The sequence below is a fragment of the Triturus cristatus genome, chromosome 3_2, assembly GCF_964204655.1.
Source record: "Triturus cristatus chromosome 3_2, aTriCri1.1, whole genome shotgun sequence".
In the NCBI taxonomy this organism is placed as follows: Eukaryota; Metazoa; Chordata; class Amphibia; order Caudata; family Salamandridae; genus Triturus; species Triturus cristatus.
In genome coordinates this window covers 1055147893-1055168281 of record NC_140584.1, presented here as the reverse complement: position 1 = coordinate 1055168281, position 20389 = coordinate 1055147893, and the positions used below count along the sequence as shown (strand labels likewise).

The following is a 20389-nucleotide window of genomic DNA, read 5'->3' as shown; positions in this document are numbered from 1 at the left end:
CTGTATTCATGATACCTACAACACAAGTCATAGAAGTCACAATCACAGCGAATATCTTACACAAAATAAAGAAAAATTTGTTTGTCAAGAGAATAAAATCATGGTAAGAACAGGACAAGACCAGATATCTGAAAGATGGGTTACCATTGCAGGGGAAAAACCTATATGTGCCATCCAAACCGTTACAAAAACAAGTCCTACAATGGTGCCATGATTACCCTATGGCTGGTCATCCCAGACAAACTTGCACTCTACAGTTAATCAGCAGACACGTCTGGTGGGGTAAATTGGAGACAGGATACTATACAATATGTCATGACTGTGATACTTGTAATCGAGCAAAGTAAGATACACAAAAGAAACAAGGGTTGTTACAGCCACTCCCCACTCCTCATTGAGTTTGGGAACATATTTGGATCTCATTACCTCTCTTCCAAAAGATCAAGGGAAATATGCCATTTTGGTATTAGTAGATCAGCGCATTTCATAGCATGTACTGGTACACTAACAGCTGCTGAATTGGTTTCATTGTTATTCACTCATGTTATTCGTCTCCATGGCATTCCAAAAAACATTGCATCGGATAGAGGCACACAATGTACATCCAAATTCTGGAAGGCCTGGTGTTCTGCCTTGCACATCCAAAGTCATTTGTCCACTAGTTTCCATCCAGAAACGGATGTATAGACGAAGATAGTTAACCAGGATTTGAAACAATACCTGAGATGTTAGGTGTCCGACACTCCAGAGTCATGGGTAACTCTACTCTGGGAAGCAGAGTTTGCCTATAACAATTTAAATCACTCATCCATGCAAATGTCATCATTCTATGCTAATTGTGGATATCACCCACAACATTTGCCTTTTCTAATGCCACATACCGAACAAAACATACCTTCTCTCTCTCAATTACTACAATGTATGTCCACAGTAGCATTGAAACTAAAAAACAATGTACAAAAAGCTGCAGCAAAGTACAAAAACATTTGCAGACAGACGACGGCAACCTGCACCTCCTTTTCACATAGGAGATAAAGTGTGGCTCTCCACAAAGAATTTGCGCTTTAAACATCTTCACAAATTTCAACCCAGGTTCATCGGACCTTTCCCAATCAAAGATGTTATCAACCTGTTACAGTGCGATTAAACCTACCAATGTCCATGAAAATGCATCCTGTGTTTCATGCTTCCTTGTTAAAGCCTGCATCGGTGAAGGCACGGTTCCACCCACCACCGGTTATGGTAGGGGATCACCTCGAATACGAAAATCAACCAATTAATAGCGTGCAACAACGTAAATGAAAGTTATAGTATCTGATTACCTGAAAAGGCTATGGTCCTGAGGAAGACTCTTGGGAACCAATACAGTCCATCCATGCCCCTCGTCTTCTTCGTCAGTTTCATGACTCGCATCCCATACCTTGACTGCCCTTGTCCTGGGCCTTGTGGGGGGGGGGGGGTGTGATGTCATGACTGATCTGCCCATTCTACGTGCAGACTACCATCTACACACCCACGCACCTGTACACTCTGTATGAGACTATTATCATGATGTTGGGAGCACATGTGCTTATGCATAATGTATATTTTGCATACTGCTATCATGCTTTGTCCTCTAATTGTGCAAAAACATCTTGCATCTTAATCCTTCCATGTCTGTTCCCTGATACATGTTATAGAGAAACATCGTGGAACACCTATGGAACACATATTGATGCAGCCATAGAACTCCACCAAGGAAGAGCTGCAGACACGCAGTATGCTCGCACTCCTCCTTTCTATGTATTAAATATTGTGGTTATCCTTCTAGTGCCAGCACGGAGAACAATCACGTAGCCCAGCGAGAGTTTTTATCTTATAGCCCCCATCTTGGGTGTGACAGCAGAGTATATAAATGAGCCCAGCCTGGTGACGAGCGCTCGTGATTGACAAACCTTCTGGAAGATGTCCGGCTCTTTGTTCTTGCCTTGTTTTCGGTTCCGGTTCCTGCCACCTGAATCGTAGTAAGCCATTTCCTAATTTCCCACGCATGCTAGTGGATTTAAAAGCCTATGCTTGCGTATTTGAGCAGTAATAAGGAACATCTTATGACTAACAGGACTAAGTATATAGAAGCATTGAGAATTGATTGTTGATCATCAAAAATCGGGGGCAAGCAAAAAACCTTTGAAAGAATTGTGAACTGTTCAAGAGTTAATTCCTTAGTGAAAAATACGAGACATTGTAAATCCATTCTTTCAAAAGACATGGATATGTGTGCTTAGTTCTTCATGATGGATATGTGGTTGCGCATCATTGAAAGTATTTTCATAACTACCTGCAGTGCCTTTTAACTCAGACTATATGAAAGATTATTAAGAGACTCAACAATGAATATATCATACTGCTAGAACTTGACACAAATGTCTGAGAAACTGGATTGAATAAGATAATATTTTATTGATTCCCACACAGGTAAGAACAATTCAGAAATCTGTTAACTTGTGTACATTGTGATAAGTCTTGGCCTTCAGCACAGTACTAATACAGGTTATCACTATTCCAGGTCTCCCTTCCCGCAGTACCCTCCCCAAAACCCTTACCCCGTCTGGCCACTCTGATCCTCTGGTATATATATTCACAGAATCAGTGCTGGCAGAAGGTAGGCATTGGAGGGTACTGCTCCTGAGGAACTCGCTCCTGACACAGACCCATGCAGGTACTCCCACAACAACTTACAGACCCACTTCATCACTCAAAGACTCACTCACAGACCCACACGTGTACTCTCATACCCTCTGGTGGAACCACACAGGCACCTTCAAACCCACTGACAGTCACACAGGCACTCATACAACCACTCGGGAATCCATGCTGGCACTGACAAACCTGTTAAAACAGCAACACAGGTACTGAACTGACCTATGGCGGTACACACACACCCACTCACAGACTCATGCATCCACTTACACAGACTTACAGACCCACAGAGACACTCACACCTATTCACAGACCCACCCATCTACTCGCACATCCTCACAGACCCATGCAGGTTCTCATACACCCATTCACAGACCCATTCATCCACTCACACACCCACTCACAGAGCAAACCAGAAACTCTCATACCACCAAATTCTCTCACACACCCATTAACAGACCAAGACAGACGACAGTTATACACCCCCTCAGAGACCCACTCACTGTCATACACCCACTCACAGACCCACTCAGACACCCACACACCCACTTACAGACCCATTGAGACACACACACACCCACTCACAGAATCACACAGGCAGTCACAGACCCATTAAGAGAGCCACACAGGCACTCATGTCCACTCACATATCCATGCAGGCACTAATAAATCCACTGACAGACCCACACAGGCACACTCACTCACAGACCTACTTGGACACTCTCACACCCACTGATAGACCCACTTGGACACTCACTCACACACCCACTGACAGACCCACAAAGGCCCTCTCATAGCCACTAACAGACCCGCACCCACCGACAGACCCACTCAGGAACTCACACAGACACTCTCATACCCACTCAGAGACTCTCACACCCACTCACAGACCCACAGAGGCACTCACACACCCACCTAATTATCTCCTGGTGCCATGTTATGTTATGTTAGTTCTACTTTTATAGCGCATGACTCACCCGGGGGCATCTCGGCGCTGCTTAGAGACAAACCTGAAACTGGAAAATCAGACCATACAAAATTAAAACAGGTAAGCTTTTAGTTGTTTCCTAAATGTACTCTAGGTGGAAATTTCAAGCAGAGCAATAGGTAATTTATTCCAGTATCTTGAAGCAAGGTACGAAAAAGCTCTGCCCCCTGTACGACTAAGACGTATTCAGGGCACCTGTAGGAGAGCTAGTGTACTGGATCTAAGATTTCGACAGGGTATGTGTTTTGTAAGTTTCTTTTGCAGATAGCAGGGACCTTTGCCTTTCAAGGCATTGTAAGTAAGACAACAGATTTTAAAATATGATCGCTTCCTCCCTGGTAGCCAGTGCAACTCTCTCAACAGAGGGCCAGAGGAGGAGCCTGCTGGGCGATTCAGAATCTTTCTTGCCGCAGTGTTCTGAATCACCTGTAGTTTAGCAAGCAAGGTCTCTCCTACTTCGGCCAGCAGAGCGTTCCCGAAATCCAATCTGCTAATCACCATGGCCTGAACCAAAGTTCTACGACAGGGCAGATAGGGAAGGATCTTGCGCAAGAGACGCAGACTGTAGTAGCAAGAACTGGTCGTGGCAGCAATATGATCTTTCATTGTTAATGTCAGATCAAGTTTTAGCCCTAGGTTTCTTACACATTGTTTGGGTACGGGAGCTGTTCCCAGCTGTTGGGGCCACCATTCATCCGAACAAATAGTTATAAAGCTTTCCCCATTAAGACTATATGGTCCTCTATTTAAATTACTGTAAGTAAACAAATGCACAAATCAAGTTGCAAGCTCCACAAACAAGTACTCAAGACACCCACGAATACACTCATAAGATCACTCACAAACCCATAGCCACTCACACACTCACAAAACCAGTCGTAAACCCACTCACAGACCGATTTAGCCACTCACATATCCATTTACAATCATTAATAGTCACTCACAATCACACACCCACAAAACGACTACAAACCCACTCAGAGATCCACACAGCCAATCACACACCCACTCAAACACTCATATAGACACTCACACCCACTTTTTGTATTTATGGAGTTTTATATAGCGCAAACTTGACCTGGTTTCGGCTATCAGAGCGCTTTACATACCACCAGTTGCGCTACATGAGGACACCTTCATTTTTGTTAGGCACGAGGAGATTAAGTGATTTACCCAGAATCACAGGATGTTCAGCGTCATTGCAGAGACGTGAACCCGGTTCCCCAGATTCTAGGTCGACCGCCCTAGCCGTTAGGCCAACTCCAGCCAACCACTCACCCATCCGCTAATGTCACAGGTTACAGTTGTAAAGAAAAAATTACAAAAATGCAGAAATTCACTAAAAAAAGCAAAGGTTACAGGAACGTTCTAGTTCGGAAATAACATTAAAAAACCTTAGATATTCACTGGAAAAAAACAAAGGCTACTGGGACGTAAGAGTTAGGAAATAGAATTAAAAAAACTTAGAATTCACTGAGAGAATCAAAGGTTACAGGGACGTTATAGTTAGGCTGATATTATACATGCACAAAACTATAGAAGTTCAGCAGTTATAGTTACCGGAGATAACTATAACGTACGCCCTGCTTATGACCTCACATATTTCATCACGAATAACATGGTCAGTTGTAATGTTGCTGTTAGTGCTTCCATGTTATCGATGTCACTGTCCTTATTTGAGTGCCTCTGAGTGTGATACATAATGCCCTGTGATGTTTGAATTGTTCACTTTATTATTGGATACAGTCTCGGCGTCGGCTCAACATCCTTTGTTTACGGGCAAATCACTTTATCTCCCAGTGTCTGAGAAAAAAATGTATGTGTCCTTGTCCACTGTAACTACTGCTCATTAAAAGCGCTCCAATACCTTCGGGTGAAGTCTGCGCAATATAAAACTGCAAAAAAATAACTTAGTGCAGTACAGTCAGTGGGTCAGGCGCACACACCATCCTCAAATTGCTTGGAGTTGGCTTTTGTTTTGATTACAGAGGTAAGGCTGGGGTGGGCAACGGGAGGGTGCTGTGTACCTTAACCCCTTCAGTGCCCCGCCCTTTCCCCCTCCTGTGCCGGGCATTGTATTAGCGGGCGAGGTCCATGACGAGATAGTCTCGTCATGGGCACAGCGCAACCGCGCTCCATGACGAGATTATCTCGTCATGGGCATAGAAGAGGTTAAAAACTAAATTTCATTTAAAGCTTTTGCTGATCACTTTATGACAGCAGAGCGAAATGCTTGACTTCTTAGTCATGTTATTACTTCACAGTAAGTCTCATAGTAGTATTAGATACCTTGTCCACATAGTACAGTTTACAAGTGTAATCTTTTTCTGACTTAAACTTGGCCTGATGTTGCACCGAGTGTTGCAGAGACAGGCTTCTGTTTTTGTGAAACATTGGTTACTTGAGAGCAGCTGACACCCAGAGAAAAGAAATGAATTGACTGTCAAATGTGTTCATGAGAATGCTTGTTTTACTTGAACCTACATTTGAAATGTCTTGCACACGCTAACATAGTTCTCCTTTGATAAAAATATGGCAAAAAAGCCTCTCAACCTTCATGTATTCTTTTAAAAAAATAAATAAACTAGAGAGTATAGCCTTCTCCTAATGCTCACAAGTCAATGTATTGTGTGCAGTCCGTTAACGTCTGACTATCACCAGGCTGCTTTATTTTGACACTAAAAAAATAAATAAAAAATATAGCTTTCGCCTCAAAAGTCGAGCAGATAATAAACTTACTTAACCTGCAAGTCTGTCAATATTTGTAAGGCTTTTCGAGGCCTCCAAATGCGTTGTAAATTTAATCGTTTTGTGTAATAACTGAGAAGTGTCACACAAAGTGTCATACATTTGACAAGCGAATGTCACTCGTATGCACAGTTAAATCATGGATATGTCACACATAGGCGATCTGAAAACTTGACAGATATGAAAGGGTGAACTGGCAATGCTGTAAAAGTCGTGCTTCTCATGCGATGCATGGAGTGCATAAAAAAATAACTATTTCATCTGCTTCTGGCCAGGATCACACTATGCGAAGCCTGTGGTCTTTAAGGTGAGTCATGAGAAAAGCTGACTCACTCAAACACCAACAGTGTAGATAGGTATTTTAAGTATAAAGTCTGACCTGCAGTCACATTACAGGGCATGCTTGTAGATGTGTTCATCAACCTCTGTGTGTACTATAATGTACTCTTCCAAGTACCCTGTTAGGCTAATGACAATGTGTACTTGGGGATGGCGTGTCAATATGTAATGCCCTTGGTAAATCACCCAACATTCCTGTTCTCCTGTGTTTTGGACATAAATAATAATGTCTGATGAACCAAGACCCCAGTTAATGGTGATCTAGGTGTGCCCTTCTCTACTGCACAATGCAGAGAATGAAGGCATTTTCCAAAACTTAATTTCTTTATCCTTAGTATAAATGTTGTCCAATGTAAGAGGTGAAACCCACATTCAACAAATTCTCTGCCACACCATTGATTTTCCTCTGTCCTTCCCTCTCCATAAAATGTCATCCAGCAAACACATACCGAATACTCACTTAAAATAGTACTCTGCTTGCGGAAGTTCAGAAGCTGGCTCATTGGCTACAGACCACATCACGACTGAAGGCCTGTTCTTGTCTCTGCGGACTAGTTCTTCCATTACAACTAGATGGTGAGCGAGGGATTTGTTTCCAAAGCTTGCGCTTAAAGAAAAAACAAAACATGTTAAAGAGGAGGTAGAAGTATTTTCTATTTCTGTATTAAATATGTGTAGATCTCAAACAGAGCAACATACCTTTGAAGATTCAGCCACTCAAAAAAAAACACATTTGTAGGAAATTACAAGCTGCCCTGTTCTTTTAATTCAAGCATGAGAATATCTATTCTTCACTCAATTAATGGATAGATTTCTTCTGTCCACAATGCATCCCAAGAACAGTGCTTGTACTAACACCACACACATGGACACTTTGTTCTCCGCTACAGTGTGCTCTGCAAGCGTCTTAAAAACAAACTTTCCTATCACTTTGTCACTACAGTCATGTTCTTCAATGCATGGTTCTTGTGGTTGGGAATATGAATGAAGTTTGCAAATACAAAATGCTACTTTGAGGTTGTTTAGAGATATGAAACTGAATCATGTGATTCTTGGCCATGTGAGAGACTGGAGACTTGTCTAAACAACATCAAGACATTGAAACCACTATGGACAGGTACTTCAGATCGGACAGCACCAGGCATAGTATTTTTAATGACTGCTACATTTAGGGATTATGAAGACCCACTTACTGGACTGAGCCTGATCTGGCAGAATGACCAGGGCACGTTTCATAGTTAAGAGCCAGAAGGTCTGAACACGCTCCTAATGCTAAAGGAGCAAAGAACCTGGTCTTCAATTACCTGCGGAATATGAACATCTCTCACTTGAGTCTCAGGTGTGGAATCGGAGAAGAGACCCTTGAACATTTAGGGGTGTCCCACCAAACCTCCTGCATCTGTTTCGGCAAATGGTCGGCTGTAGGATATAGCCAGAAAACCGAAGAAAGCTACCTAAAAGTAATGGCAAATCACTGTTCATATAGCCCTAACTTATACCCCAAAATATCTGCATTTTTCTAGTATTTATGAAACATGTTTCCCTAGTTACAATGCATGTACAGCATGCATAATTCATTTAAGGTAGGCATACTATGGAGTCTCTTCTGTTCTCTCCTCTGCCTTTTGTGTAAGCGGCTTTTGGTAGGCTGTTCGAAGCACTGTATGTTTGGATAGAACTGTCTCATTCTTGCTCTGTTACTGTCTCTCACAACTTCTCTCTTCCGTTCACTGACTGTATATGTCTGTGTAACTTCTATAGCATAAAGCGAGGAGGTAAGCAACTGAACAGTGGGCGAGAGGCCAAGGGCACGATTCAAGACTGCAATGCAGTTTAGCCAGACTTGACTGCTGAATCAACATCAAGTTGAACTCTGGAACTTACACTTCATTTAATATTTTAAGTATGTACACAAACAACTCAGGAAGCAAACTGTTGTTAGCTAAATTCCTGTACTTGCGAAAGGTGTCATATATGACACTGAGCGACTTGGCAGCGTCAGATAGCGGCATTATCTCTGTTGTGGAATGTAGAAATGGTGGCGCCATGCTTTCACCACCATGCACAATGTACCAACACACATTCCACAGGGACCTGTACTTCACTGTGCACTGAATGGCTAATGCATGAGATGACTGGCCACTTGTCCTACAGCGGATACTGATTTTTGAGCAGGGACTCTGGGAATGTTTGCCTTTCCGCTCCCAGATCAAGCATATGCTTTGATTTCTTCACTACATACAGACTTTTTAAGCAAGCACACCAATGACTTGGTCGCACAGTGACAGAATACGCGCAAAGACAGATGATCAGACATGATTTCAACTGTGGATATTGTCTGTAAAGAAATGGGGTACAACTCAAAATATCTTCAAATTCTTCTACTAATATTAGACCCTTCTAGAAGTGCCCTAAATTCTTAGTGCTCATTCATGAACCTCAGATCTGGAAGACAAGCCAGTCCTTTCCTGAAAAAATTGTATAAAAACATCCTTAGCCAAGGTGTCTTAAGAGGGAACAAATACAGCTTATAAATCACCAAGCTCAATGAAGCAGAACATATTAGACCAGCTGATATACCCACCTAAGCAGGGCGATTACAGACCAATGATACCTTGGTATGATAAAGGCCATTACTCCAGATTTAAACGGTGGACAAATAAGATAAAATGCTGATAAATAAAAAGAAATGAAGATAGATTCCTTACGGTTCTTTTATACCCACTCCGGGGGATTCATCAATGACGACAATGCCATATTTGTCACACATGTCCATAATCTCCTCCGCATAGGGATAGTGACTCGTACGGAAGGAGTTCGCACCAAGCCACCTCAGCAAGTTGAAGTCCTTGACGATTAAAGGCCAGTCCAAGCCCTTACCACGGATCTAGAGAGAAAGCGTTCAACAGGGTTAGTTTCCTAGCCCTCTCAGTTACTATCCGGTAAAGCTGAACTTGGTTTGTCCCAATCAATATTTTATCTCAGTTTGATTTCTAGCCATGATTATAATTTTGAAATGGAAAAAATATTTTCTAGCTTAAATTAAGCCCTCCCTCTGCAATGGCAACATCTGCAAATAACTCTACGTAACGAAGTATTTATATTTGTGTCTTTATGGGTGCCACCATGCAAGAAGATCCCTTTGCAGACAGCTGTGCTTGAGGGACAACAACAAAGCTCCCGCTTTTGAAAGACAGTGGTGCATCTCAGGAAATTCATCATATCAGTGTTCAGCAACATTTTAAGACTTCTACAATTGCAGCCTTGCACGCACACTTTTAGTTTCAATTGGAGTATCAAAGGGTTTGTGATACAACTCTGGCATCAGTGCAACAACTCTTGCAGAGGCTGCCATAACCAACAGCGAGCCACTGAGCAAACTGTTTTTTGGCGTGCTGAGGCGCCCAGAAGCGCAAAAATCACCCGCAGCGATCGCCAGAAAGGCGCCGGCCCCCCAGGCCAATGGGGACCAGTGCGGGCTACAAACCCCCCCAAAGGGGGGAACCCGCCAGCAAGGCAAGAAAACACTAAGGGGGCATATAAGCGCCGCTCTCCCAGGTAAGCTCCTATCTTCGTGGAGCGGGGGAGCAGCGTCGGCGCAGGCGGATTTTTGTTTTTAGCACGGAATCTCCGATCGACGGCGTGGTGAAGCCCCGTCTCAGGCTCCTGAAAAAGGTTCAAGCGGAGCATGGGGAGAGGACGTACAGGTGCCACCCCGTTTCCCCTTGCGGAGGCTGGCGCTGTTACTGCAGGAATGAGAGGTTGACCGGGAGCCCACCCTGGCTCCCCTTCGACATCGATGATCACCGCAGTTGCAGCAGGAACGATAAGAGGGCGACCGGGTGCCTACCCCGTTCCCTACAGCAGGCAATTGCGGCAGAAAGCGACTAGGGGGTCATCGCAGAAGAGAGAGGTCGACCGGTTGCCCACCCCGGCTCCACCACTGTCGGAACGAGCACCGCCGCCGGCCTGCAGGGCTACACCAGCGAGATCCGGTCCGGGTACCTTGGGGCGGTAAGGAAGGAGGGCAACCGGGTACTCACCCCGGCACGCCAGGGCAGGAGAAGGCCGATTGAGGCCGGCAGCGGCAAAGGCTCCCACTCACCCTTTTCATTTCCGGAAGCCTCGTTGGGCATTGGCACGCTGCCACAGGTTTCCGGCCAGCCTTCAACAACAAGCGAGTATGCCCAGGGTCCAGGTCCACGCCAACTGCCGAGCGAAGCCCGGGTGGCGCAAAAGAAAAACATTTCCTGGGCTCAGAGAGCCTCTGGGAACGTCCCAGCGCATTGGCCCGGCGTCGGGCAGGCGTGTCCACTACGGCATGCACAGAGAGTCAGGAATTAAAGGGCTAGACAACAGGTGATGAGAGGGAGCAACGACCAGTGGGCGTCCCGGGCAATTTAAGCTTTACCTGACAGGCGTGTAGTTGCAACACATGGCGTCATAAAAATGGACAGCAAAGGAGTTGGTGCCCCACAATTGAACTCAAAGTTTAAAGGCAGTAGCTCGACACGGAGACAGAGACTGCCACACTTCACACGGTACACGTGAGGGGAGCGTGGGTGAAAAAAGAGCAGCTTGTTGGTGCATAAGGGCTGGTGGCAGCACCCCGCCTTCACAGAGCTTCACTCAAGAGCCCCCGCCACCAGCAGTCCAACAATCACACAGGAGATGGCAAGGCGTGGGGGGCAGCAGCAGCCGGAGGATCGAACTTCTGCGAAAGATCCGGGCGGCGTCAGACGTCTATGTGAGGGACTGGCTGCATCCTCACCTGCTGAACGGCGCTGGGTAGGGGCCAAGCAACCAGCCACAAGAGGACAGCAGCACACCTGCAGCCAAGAGGAGAAGGAGAGCGCCAGCAAAATTGGCAGAGGCAGCGGCTCCAGAGAAACCCCAATGGAGAAAAACCCCGCCGCCTGTAGCCAGCCCGCCGGCGGCAGGTCCAGCCAGCCCAGAGACAAGTGGTGAGCATATTAGTGCGATAGTGACAGAATGTTTTAAAACAATGGCACCATTATTGCTGAGGGGGCTAGGCGGGCAAGGATTTGGGACAGCGGGAGCGCAAACAGAGGAGGAGGTTTCAGGGCTGCCTTGGCACCCGATGGACCCAGGACAGGTGCACCAGGACCGCTTAAGGGGCCAGAGCACACCAGAGGTTGGGAGAGAGTTAGAGTCACCCATGGCAGCATGGGGGTGTGCGTCTGTAGCACAAGAATCATCCAGCGCCTGATCCTTACGCACGGCCCGGCATCCTTAACCACCAGGGCCACGGGTCTGGCAAGCCTCATATCAAAGAAAGGATATGGAGGAAGGAGTTTATTGACATTTTTACACTGCTAGAGATACAGTTCGAGGGGTTGGATCTGACTACCTGCGATAAGAAGAATGACGATAAGAGGGAAAGGAAGAAGGAGCGTAAGGAAAGAAAGTTTGATAATTGGTTGGACGCTTTCCGAATAATGGCATGCATAATAGAGAAATTCCCGCGCAGCGAAGTCGACCTATGGCTCTGTGAGGCCAACATCCATAACACACAGAGGCAATTCCCGGGCGATGCCTGGCTAGAATACGATAAGGGGTTCCGTCTGGTAATGCAAATGCACCCTGAGATGGAGTGGAACGAGGAGGATGTGTCAGGATTCATTCATAAGATGATGATAGCCAAGGAGGTCAAGACATGGCCCGGGAAAATAGAGCAGTCCTTTCGGGGTTCCTTTCACAAGGGGAAGGGGAGGCCATACCAAAGGTCCAAACAATTCAGCGCATGGAATGCACCACAAAATAGCAGGACAGAAGCAATTTGCTGGAAATTCGAGGCAAACAAATGTACCTACGGGGCGTCGTGCAAATTTCAGCATATCTGCTCCTCCTGTGGTGGGGGACACCCGGCAGCAGGGTGCAGACGCAAGAGTGAGCACAAGGGAGACAAAAAAAAGAGAAGAAAAAGCAGTAAGACAATCTCAGAGGGTGCGAGGGGCCAAAAAGGTTTCAAGACTGCAAGCTAGCCAAGTCCCCTATCAACACCCCCGACTACGCCAGCTAGCTAACACATATCACAACAAAACTGACGCCGCTATACTAGTTCAAGGTTTTGAGGTGGGCTTTACTATCCCGTTTACGGGCCCCTACCCCCAGGCAGCGCTAACAATCTGAGATCTGCACTACAGCACCCTGGGGTGGTCACGCAAAAATTAGAGAAGGAAAGGAGATTGGGGAGAATTGAGGGTCTCCTCCCCTCCCACATGAGCAAGGGGCTAGTGATCTCACCATTGGGGGTGGTCCCCAAAAAAGAACCAGGCCAGTTCCGGTTAATTCACCACCTGTCCTTCCCAGAGGGTCATCGGTAAACGATGGAATCAGCACAGAAGCTTGCTCAGTGGGTTACGTGATGGTAGATGACGCAATTGACTTAGTCAGAGCTGCAGGCTGTGGGGCGCTCATGGCAAAAGCAGACATTGAGTCCGCCTTGCGCTTACTCCCGGTCCACCCCTCGAGTTTCCACCTCCTAGGGTTTCAGTGGGTGGGAGAAACTTACTTCGATAAGGCCATGCCGATGGGGTGCTCGGTATCCTGCGCCTACTTTGAACTGCTCAGCACCGTCTTAGAATGGGCACTGCACACCAGGTATCCACAAGGCGGGAAACTCCATTACTTGGATGATTTCCTTTTCATGGGCCGGCGGCATCAACCGAGTGCGGCGATATCCTGACAGCATTTGCGCAGTTAGCAGAGGAGTTAGGGATCCCCTGGCAACCGAGAAAACGGTGGGCCCAGCGACAAAAATAACATTCCTGGGGATAGAACTCGACTCAGGGGTGGGGACATCAAGGCTCCCCACGGAGACAGTGGCGGATTTCAGGGAGGAAATCAGGGGCCTTTGTGGGCGGGAGAATGCAACACTGAGGGACCTCCAAAGACTAATAGGTAAACTCAATTTTGCATCCAGAGTTATCCCAGCAGGGAGGGTGTTCGCTAGGCGCTTAACCCAATTAACGTGTGGACTCACCCACAAGCACCATTACGTTAGGCTCGGGGCAGAAGTGAAACAGGATCTATGAATGTGGGACACATTCTTGGCAGATTTCAACGGGATGTTGATATGGAGGGAGGGCTGCGTCACCAGCAGACAGATTGCGCTATTCACGGACTCTGCTGGCAGCACAGGGTTTGGGGCAATCCTGGGCAGGAAATGGTGCGCGGGGGAATGGCCCAGCAGCTGGCACAGGCAGGGCATAACCAGCAATATCACATTCCTAGAACTATTCCCCATCATAGTAGCGCTCACAGTATGGAAGGGGGAGATGCAGAACATGAAGCTGACGCTGTGGTAAGGTAACAAGGGCGTAGTACAAGCAATTAACAGAGGATCAGCTAGGTGCCCAAACACGCTGCAATTAATGTGCCGACTGGTTAAATTACAGTTGGAGGGGAACATAGACCTGAGAGCACGCTACGTCCCGGGGGTGGAGAACGAGGTGGCCAACGCCCTATCAAGAGCACGGATGGACAGATTCAGGGAACTGGCGCCCGGGGCAGAGCAGGACATGACCCCCCTTACCGGTACAACTGTGGGGCCTGGCGGTGTAGATCTATCTGAGCTGGTCAACCAAGCCCTTGCTCCAGAAGCAGCCAAGAGATATAGAAAGTATGTTGGAACTGTAATGCGGGTAGGGGCATACAGACTCTGGGAAATGTGGGGGCCACCCGCAGGGCAGTGGGGCAATTTGTTCAGTGGGCATACAACTGCAGGAAATCCAGATCGTGGGCACAAGCCTACCTGTCCGCAGTGGCACTTCACACACAACTGGTGACAGGGCAGGACCCCGTGGCCTCTCTCTATATCAAAGTGGCAATGAAAGGGTGGAAACGTGTAGAGGGCACAAGGAGGGACAGCAGGCGCTTAATAGACTACACAAAGCTGGGCTTACTGTTGGGAACACTGGGTGATATAACCAAGGACACCTTCGAGCAACTCCTGTTTATAGCCGCATTTTCCACCACATTCTTCGGGGCATTCCGCCTCAGCTAATTAGTGGTGCCCTCTATGGCGTGACCAGAAAAACACTGCTTACAGGCAAGCGATGGGACACCCAGACGAAGGAAATAGAGATACTACTGAGGAGGTCAAAAAGAGACCAGACCGGCAAAGAGGTGATATTAAAACTACAATGCATTGAGGATCAGAGCTGCTGCGCAGTGTGCTGCATGCTAACATTTATGGCTGTGCGACCGGCTGGCGAGGGGCCCCTGTTCAAACACAGACCGGCTGGCGAGGGGCCCCTGTTCAAACACAGAGACAGCACACAACTGAGCAAATTCCAGTTCACAGCAGTCATGCCCCTCGCCCTCAGCAAAGCAGGGCTGCCACCAACAGGTTTCGGGTTACATCCATTCAGTATAGGGGCAGCGACAACAGCCGCACAACACGGAATGACTGAGGCTGGGATACAGGCAGTAGGTAGATGGAGGTCACGGGCATACCGGACCTACGTACGGCCACAGTTACTATAGAACCAGCGAGTCTGCCGAGGGAGGACAAGGCGTCTCTCCCAAGGTCAAGCAACAGATTGACACTTTGATCTTTGCCTCGACAGGAAGGAGACCACACCTGGTGTGGGTAGTGGGTCATTCTTTCATTACACGGATGCAGTCATGGTGGTGGCAGGGGGGCCACAGACAAGAAGGACGACCAGTGGACACATGCATAGGATGGTTCGGCCAACCAGGAATGAAATGGGAACAGCTGCCGGCGACCCTCGTGGACCTGCAGACAGACGCAGCATGGCATCCGGACATTCTGATCATCCATCTAGGGGGGGGGACGATTTGGCCCAGCGGGGTAGGAAAGCCATCCTCCACGATATACAGAGGGACCTTACGGAGGCAGCCAAGGCCTTTGGGAGTACCGCCATCATCTGGTCAGAACTGATCAGCAGAAAAGAATGGCGCGGGGCTGAATCACAAAAAGCGGTCGAGAGCTCGAGGAATGAATTGAACTTCACGGTGAGCAAATTTTGCAGGACCAACGGTTTTGAAACTATCAGGCACGGGCTCATACACACAGGTCGCCCCAAATTCTATGCAAAGGATGGCGTGCATCTGTCAGAGGAAGGCATGCCAGTGTTCTGGGACAACCTGTGGGGCGCCATGGCCCTGGCAGGTGGCAGATAAAGAGGAGCGAGCTGAGCGTGGGGGAGCCCCAGGGAGACGGAAAGCGTGGCAAAGAGCTACGAGGATAATGGTTGGTATGGAGGCATACCGGAGGGCGGTGTGCCAGAATAGGACCACTCACCTTGGGATGCCTCACGGCTGGATGAGTTGGCCTAAGGACAGGGGGGGTAGGACCACTCACTTGGGATGCCTCACGGCTGGGTGAATTGCCTACCAAAAGGGGGCAGCAAACGGAGACGGCGCTCGCAGCCCAGCCCCTGTCGGATGCCAGGGCACAACAAGAGTCCAACAAGGTAGCGAGTTGTGGCCTAACTCCGGGACAGAAGCTACCCCTGCGCAAAAAGAGCGCAAATCCAACCAAACAAAGGAACGACCCAGAAGGGACAAGAAACAAGGCAAACTGCAAAACGAACTAACCAACGAACTGTCAGTCTAATTGGCTAATTAGCAATGTACAGATGATTTATGGCAGATATGATGTATGACAACATGCAAGTGATTTATGACGCAAAGAAGACAGTTAACCAAGTATGATTTATGACCAGGGTATGCAAGGTATGCCAAGTATATACATGTATTCCTAATAAAACTGCGGCCAACATATGACCACTACAAGACACCATGGCATGTTGGCTTATTTATTGTGAGGAACACAGTGGGGGAATGTTACATGTACCCCGGAGGGAGGCATTTGACCACGGTAATTGATTAAAAGATCTAAAGAAAAACAAACTAAACACATGCTTTAAAAGGCAAAAAGGCTAATAAATAATGTCTTTAAAAGATTGAGAATACAAAGTTTTTTAAGACCATTTTTCAAAAAGAAGTGAAATTAGAGCAAGGGGCAATGGATTGTGTCTCTTAGAATGAGGGAGTAAAGAGATGTAATAGGAAGTAACAGGAAAACAGAAGAGACCCAAAGTGACCTTTTTTATTTTTAATAATCATTAGGTAGGGAAAGGTTTAGGGCTGCATGTCTTAGATAGTCATGGGAAACACATGTTGTTGGATTAATTTTAAAATGATGGTCAAATGGCATTTTTGTATGAAGATCTGGGTGCAAATGAAAGGAAAAGTGTCACGTGATAACAGCACTTAAGGTTTAATTTTCCTGCCAGTTGATTGAAATAGTAGATGTTTCTTAAATTTCATTTTAAAGTGGTTTTCATTTTAGGTTTTTTTGTGCATTTCAAGTCTCATTTATTCCACGGTTTTTCACGAGTAGTGATAACCTAGCTTTTCATTATTCATTTTGTGTTTTTATTCAGATTTGCTTTTTTGCCGTTTTAGTTTAACTGTTTAACCTTAACCCGTTTAATCACCTGTCACCGATCCTTTCCTAGGGCCCCCTTTCAGATCTTTGTAATTATATTTCAGATGTGCCCAGCAATGTTAATTATGGCAAAAATTATGAACCTAAAACAATACACAGACTTTTTTTTTAAAGCATTTTTATCGAGGGTTTGTGGAATTATCAACATTGGCGTAGGAAAGTAGCAGATTCTGGATGCACAGTTACAAGGTGTATTTAAGGGCACATATATTTTACAGTACAATAGTAGTATTGTATTTGAGGGTTACAAGAGGCAGTCATAGTGACGCGGGATCCACGGTCGTAGTGCTAGTCATGAGATAGTAGTGCCGATACTCTGCGGAATCCCTAATGTGAGTGGAGCATGCATCTCCTAAAACAAAGTAGTGTAGGGAGCAAAATATACCAGAGCCTGGAGGTATGGCAGTGAGGACCCAGGGGCAGGTGCCAAAAGTGGGCCTCGTCAATATCCGTGTCCAGTGTCTAAGACGGGGTGGGGGTCAGGGGAGAGAGGATGTGGTCCGTCGGCTTAAACTGCCGACTCTCGTGCAGGAAACCAGGGTTCGAGCCTTGAGGTCGCGTCCACATCCTGTGATTCTGGGCAAATCCCTTAATCTCCCCGTGCCTGAATATGTAATGTAAACATGGTGCTCATGTTATATAAAAGGTGCAAAAAGAAAAAAAAGGAGCGCAAGCTCAATTCTTCGAGGGTTGGATGCCCCCACCAGAAAGGTGTTGGGATGGTCTCTTTGGGGGACGGTGGGGGGAGAATTAGAGGGAGCAGGGCTTTTAGTGGGCCGGATCTCACCAGTGCTGAGCACCAGCAGTTTTTAGGTCTCGGCTAGCGAAGGCTGCGCTTGCGCAGTCTCGCTCGCGAGATTTAATGACTTGGAGAAGAGGGGCTTGAACCCGCCCCTCTTCTCTCCTCTTCTCCATTGGCTGGCCTCTTAAATGCTGGCCAGCCATTGGAGGAGAGGTTTATCTCGCAAAACAAGCCCCGTCCTTTTCGGATTCGGGGGCGTTTTTTTTCGATACTTTTCGCTGGGCGTGTTTTTCTCTCCTCCAGCCAATGGCAAGAGGAGAGAAAAGAAAAACACGCCCCCGAATCCGAAAACGCCACTGCGTTTCTCCGAGGCATTTCTGCTTCACCTCGGAGAAAGGCAGTGGTGTGCTTGTCCTCTCCCCCTGCTCTCGGCTCCTGCCCTCTCCTCCGCCCTGCACTCATCTACCGCTCCGCGGCGCCGTGCGTTTCTCTGAGGCATTAACCAAACCCACGGCGTAATGAGGCCGAATCTGAGCGTTTTCCCTCTCTGAATCTGAGGCCACTCCCTTCATTGATCAGACAGTGCGGCTTGCTCCCGTACAGGGCTCAGTCGCTGCTGCCCCCACGCAGACAACCGCCAGAGTGCGTCTCCTCGCCAACAAGCCTGGAAGTTTATTCAAGACTTTCAGCTGCGCCACGCCGCCTTACTTCGAAGGATGGAAATTCGTAAGTGCGCCTTGAAGCGTCCTCGCATCTTGGTGGCCCGGTCTGCCGCTTAACCTTTCCCTCTCTCGCCCACTACTCCATTCCAAGAGCGCGTCGCGGGCTCCCCATTGGACGGCACGAAGCATGTGGGGGATTTCCAGTCCGGGCAGACAGCGGGAGGAATTTTAATAAGCCTCTAACTTTTTACCCCCTCAGTGAAATAAACCGGACTGCGTGGAGAAATGCCAGAGGGTGGGGGTCAGCAGAGGGAGGGGGATTGGGGGGCGGGGCGGGAGTTATTAATAGTTGGCGGGTCTGCAGCCTCGTGCACCGATATGTTAGCACGTGCGATGTCAAAACCCAAAGAAGGGACCCCACCCTTCACTTATTAAATTATCAGTGCAGGCTTAGGACGGGGGGTATAGCAAAGAAAAAGGCAAACAGGGTCCTACTAGCCTGAATTACGTTTCACATGTGAGTAAATCCAATTGCAAACAGATCTAGACCTATGTATTTATTTCACAAATGTCTTCATTTAAAAAAATGTATTATATATAGATATATATATATATATATACACACATTTTTTATCAACAGATTTCTGGTTAACTTCTTACAATTCTTGACATTGTTTTCATACATTATTTTAGTATAACTTTACATCTGTTAATAAATCTATACATTCAATTGTGTGTAGACGTGCAGTGCTGGCAGCTTGGAATGTGGCGAGGTCATGGCTAGGAAAAGAATGCTAAGCGGATTAAGCGGATTATAACTGAGCGTTGAGATGGAGATGGAGATGTCGTGGTCATAATAAACTTTTAGGAACAAACAAGTGTTCCTGGATCTTTACATACTGCCTAATGTAAAACCACATTTTACACCCACATTCATCAAACACCCCCATTGGGCCTCCTATTGCTTTTTCAAGGCATGCGATGCCACCTCTAGGTGCCTACCTTCACACCATCTACGGGCACAGAGGCCTTCTCTGGTAACCTCACCCCCTGGCCATTTAAAAGCTCCGCTCTGCAGTGCTGACCTCTGACCTCGCTGTCCGCTTGGCCCAGAATCCCTTGCAGCAGGTTTTCTCAGAAGTGATGAGTTTAGCAGTTATCCTATGCTGCGGGCATTTTTCATCTGGAGCGAGCCCGGGAAGGCTCCGATCCCAGGCGTTTACTGCTGATAAACGACCTCTTTAATAAAAAGACGAAGAAATAACCTTTCTCCTCCGCTGAAACTCCCGCTGCAGAAAATGTGGGCTAACAAACGATGCGGGGTGCATTCATCACCAGGTTCTGACCACAGTTCTGTTCCGATTTAATTACTACGAGATTCCGCACTAGATACTCTGGGCTGGCATCTCTGACGTCAAGAGTTCACGTGAGGTGCACTTACTGCATAGCGGCCCAAGTGCACGCCCCCCACAGAGGAAAGACTTGGTTTGCTCCATATCCTTCTACAGTGTGAGTGGGAACCCGGAAGGGAGTTGTGCTTTACCATGTGGTGGCGTCATGTGAGTACATAACACAGGAAAGTGTGACCTCATGTTTATTTTTGCCACGATGAGCAGGCAGACTTAAGAATGTGCTATAGGCGTTGCAGCGCTATTAGTCCTCGCGTAACTTTATTGCAGATACTAGCATTTCTGACAGGGTTGGCTGAGTTTCATGACTGCTCATTA

At 47.1% G+C, this 20389-nt stretch overlaps 1 protein-coding gene across 1 annotated transcript in view; it reads right to left on the bottom strand.

The window, feature by feature from the left end:
• Positions 1-20389, bottom strand: part of GUSB (glucuronidase beta) — a 200478-nt gene that overhangs the window by 72104 nt on the left and 107985 nt on the right. The window contains exons 7-8 of the mRNA XM_085649764.1: positions 9463-9641; positions 7215-7361 (exon numbers count right to left, since the gene is read on the bottom strand). Of these exons, the coding sequence (XP_085505890.1) occupies positions 7215-7361; positions 9463-9641 (326 nt within the window). The remainder of the gene's footprint in view (positions 1-7214; positions 7362-9462; positions 9642-20389) is intronic.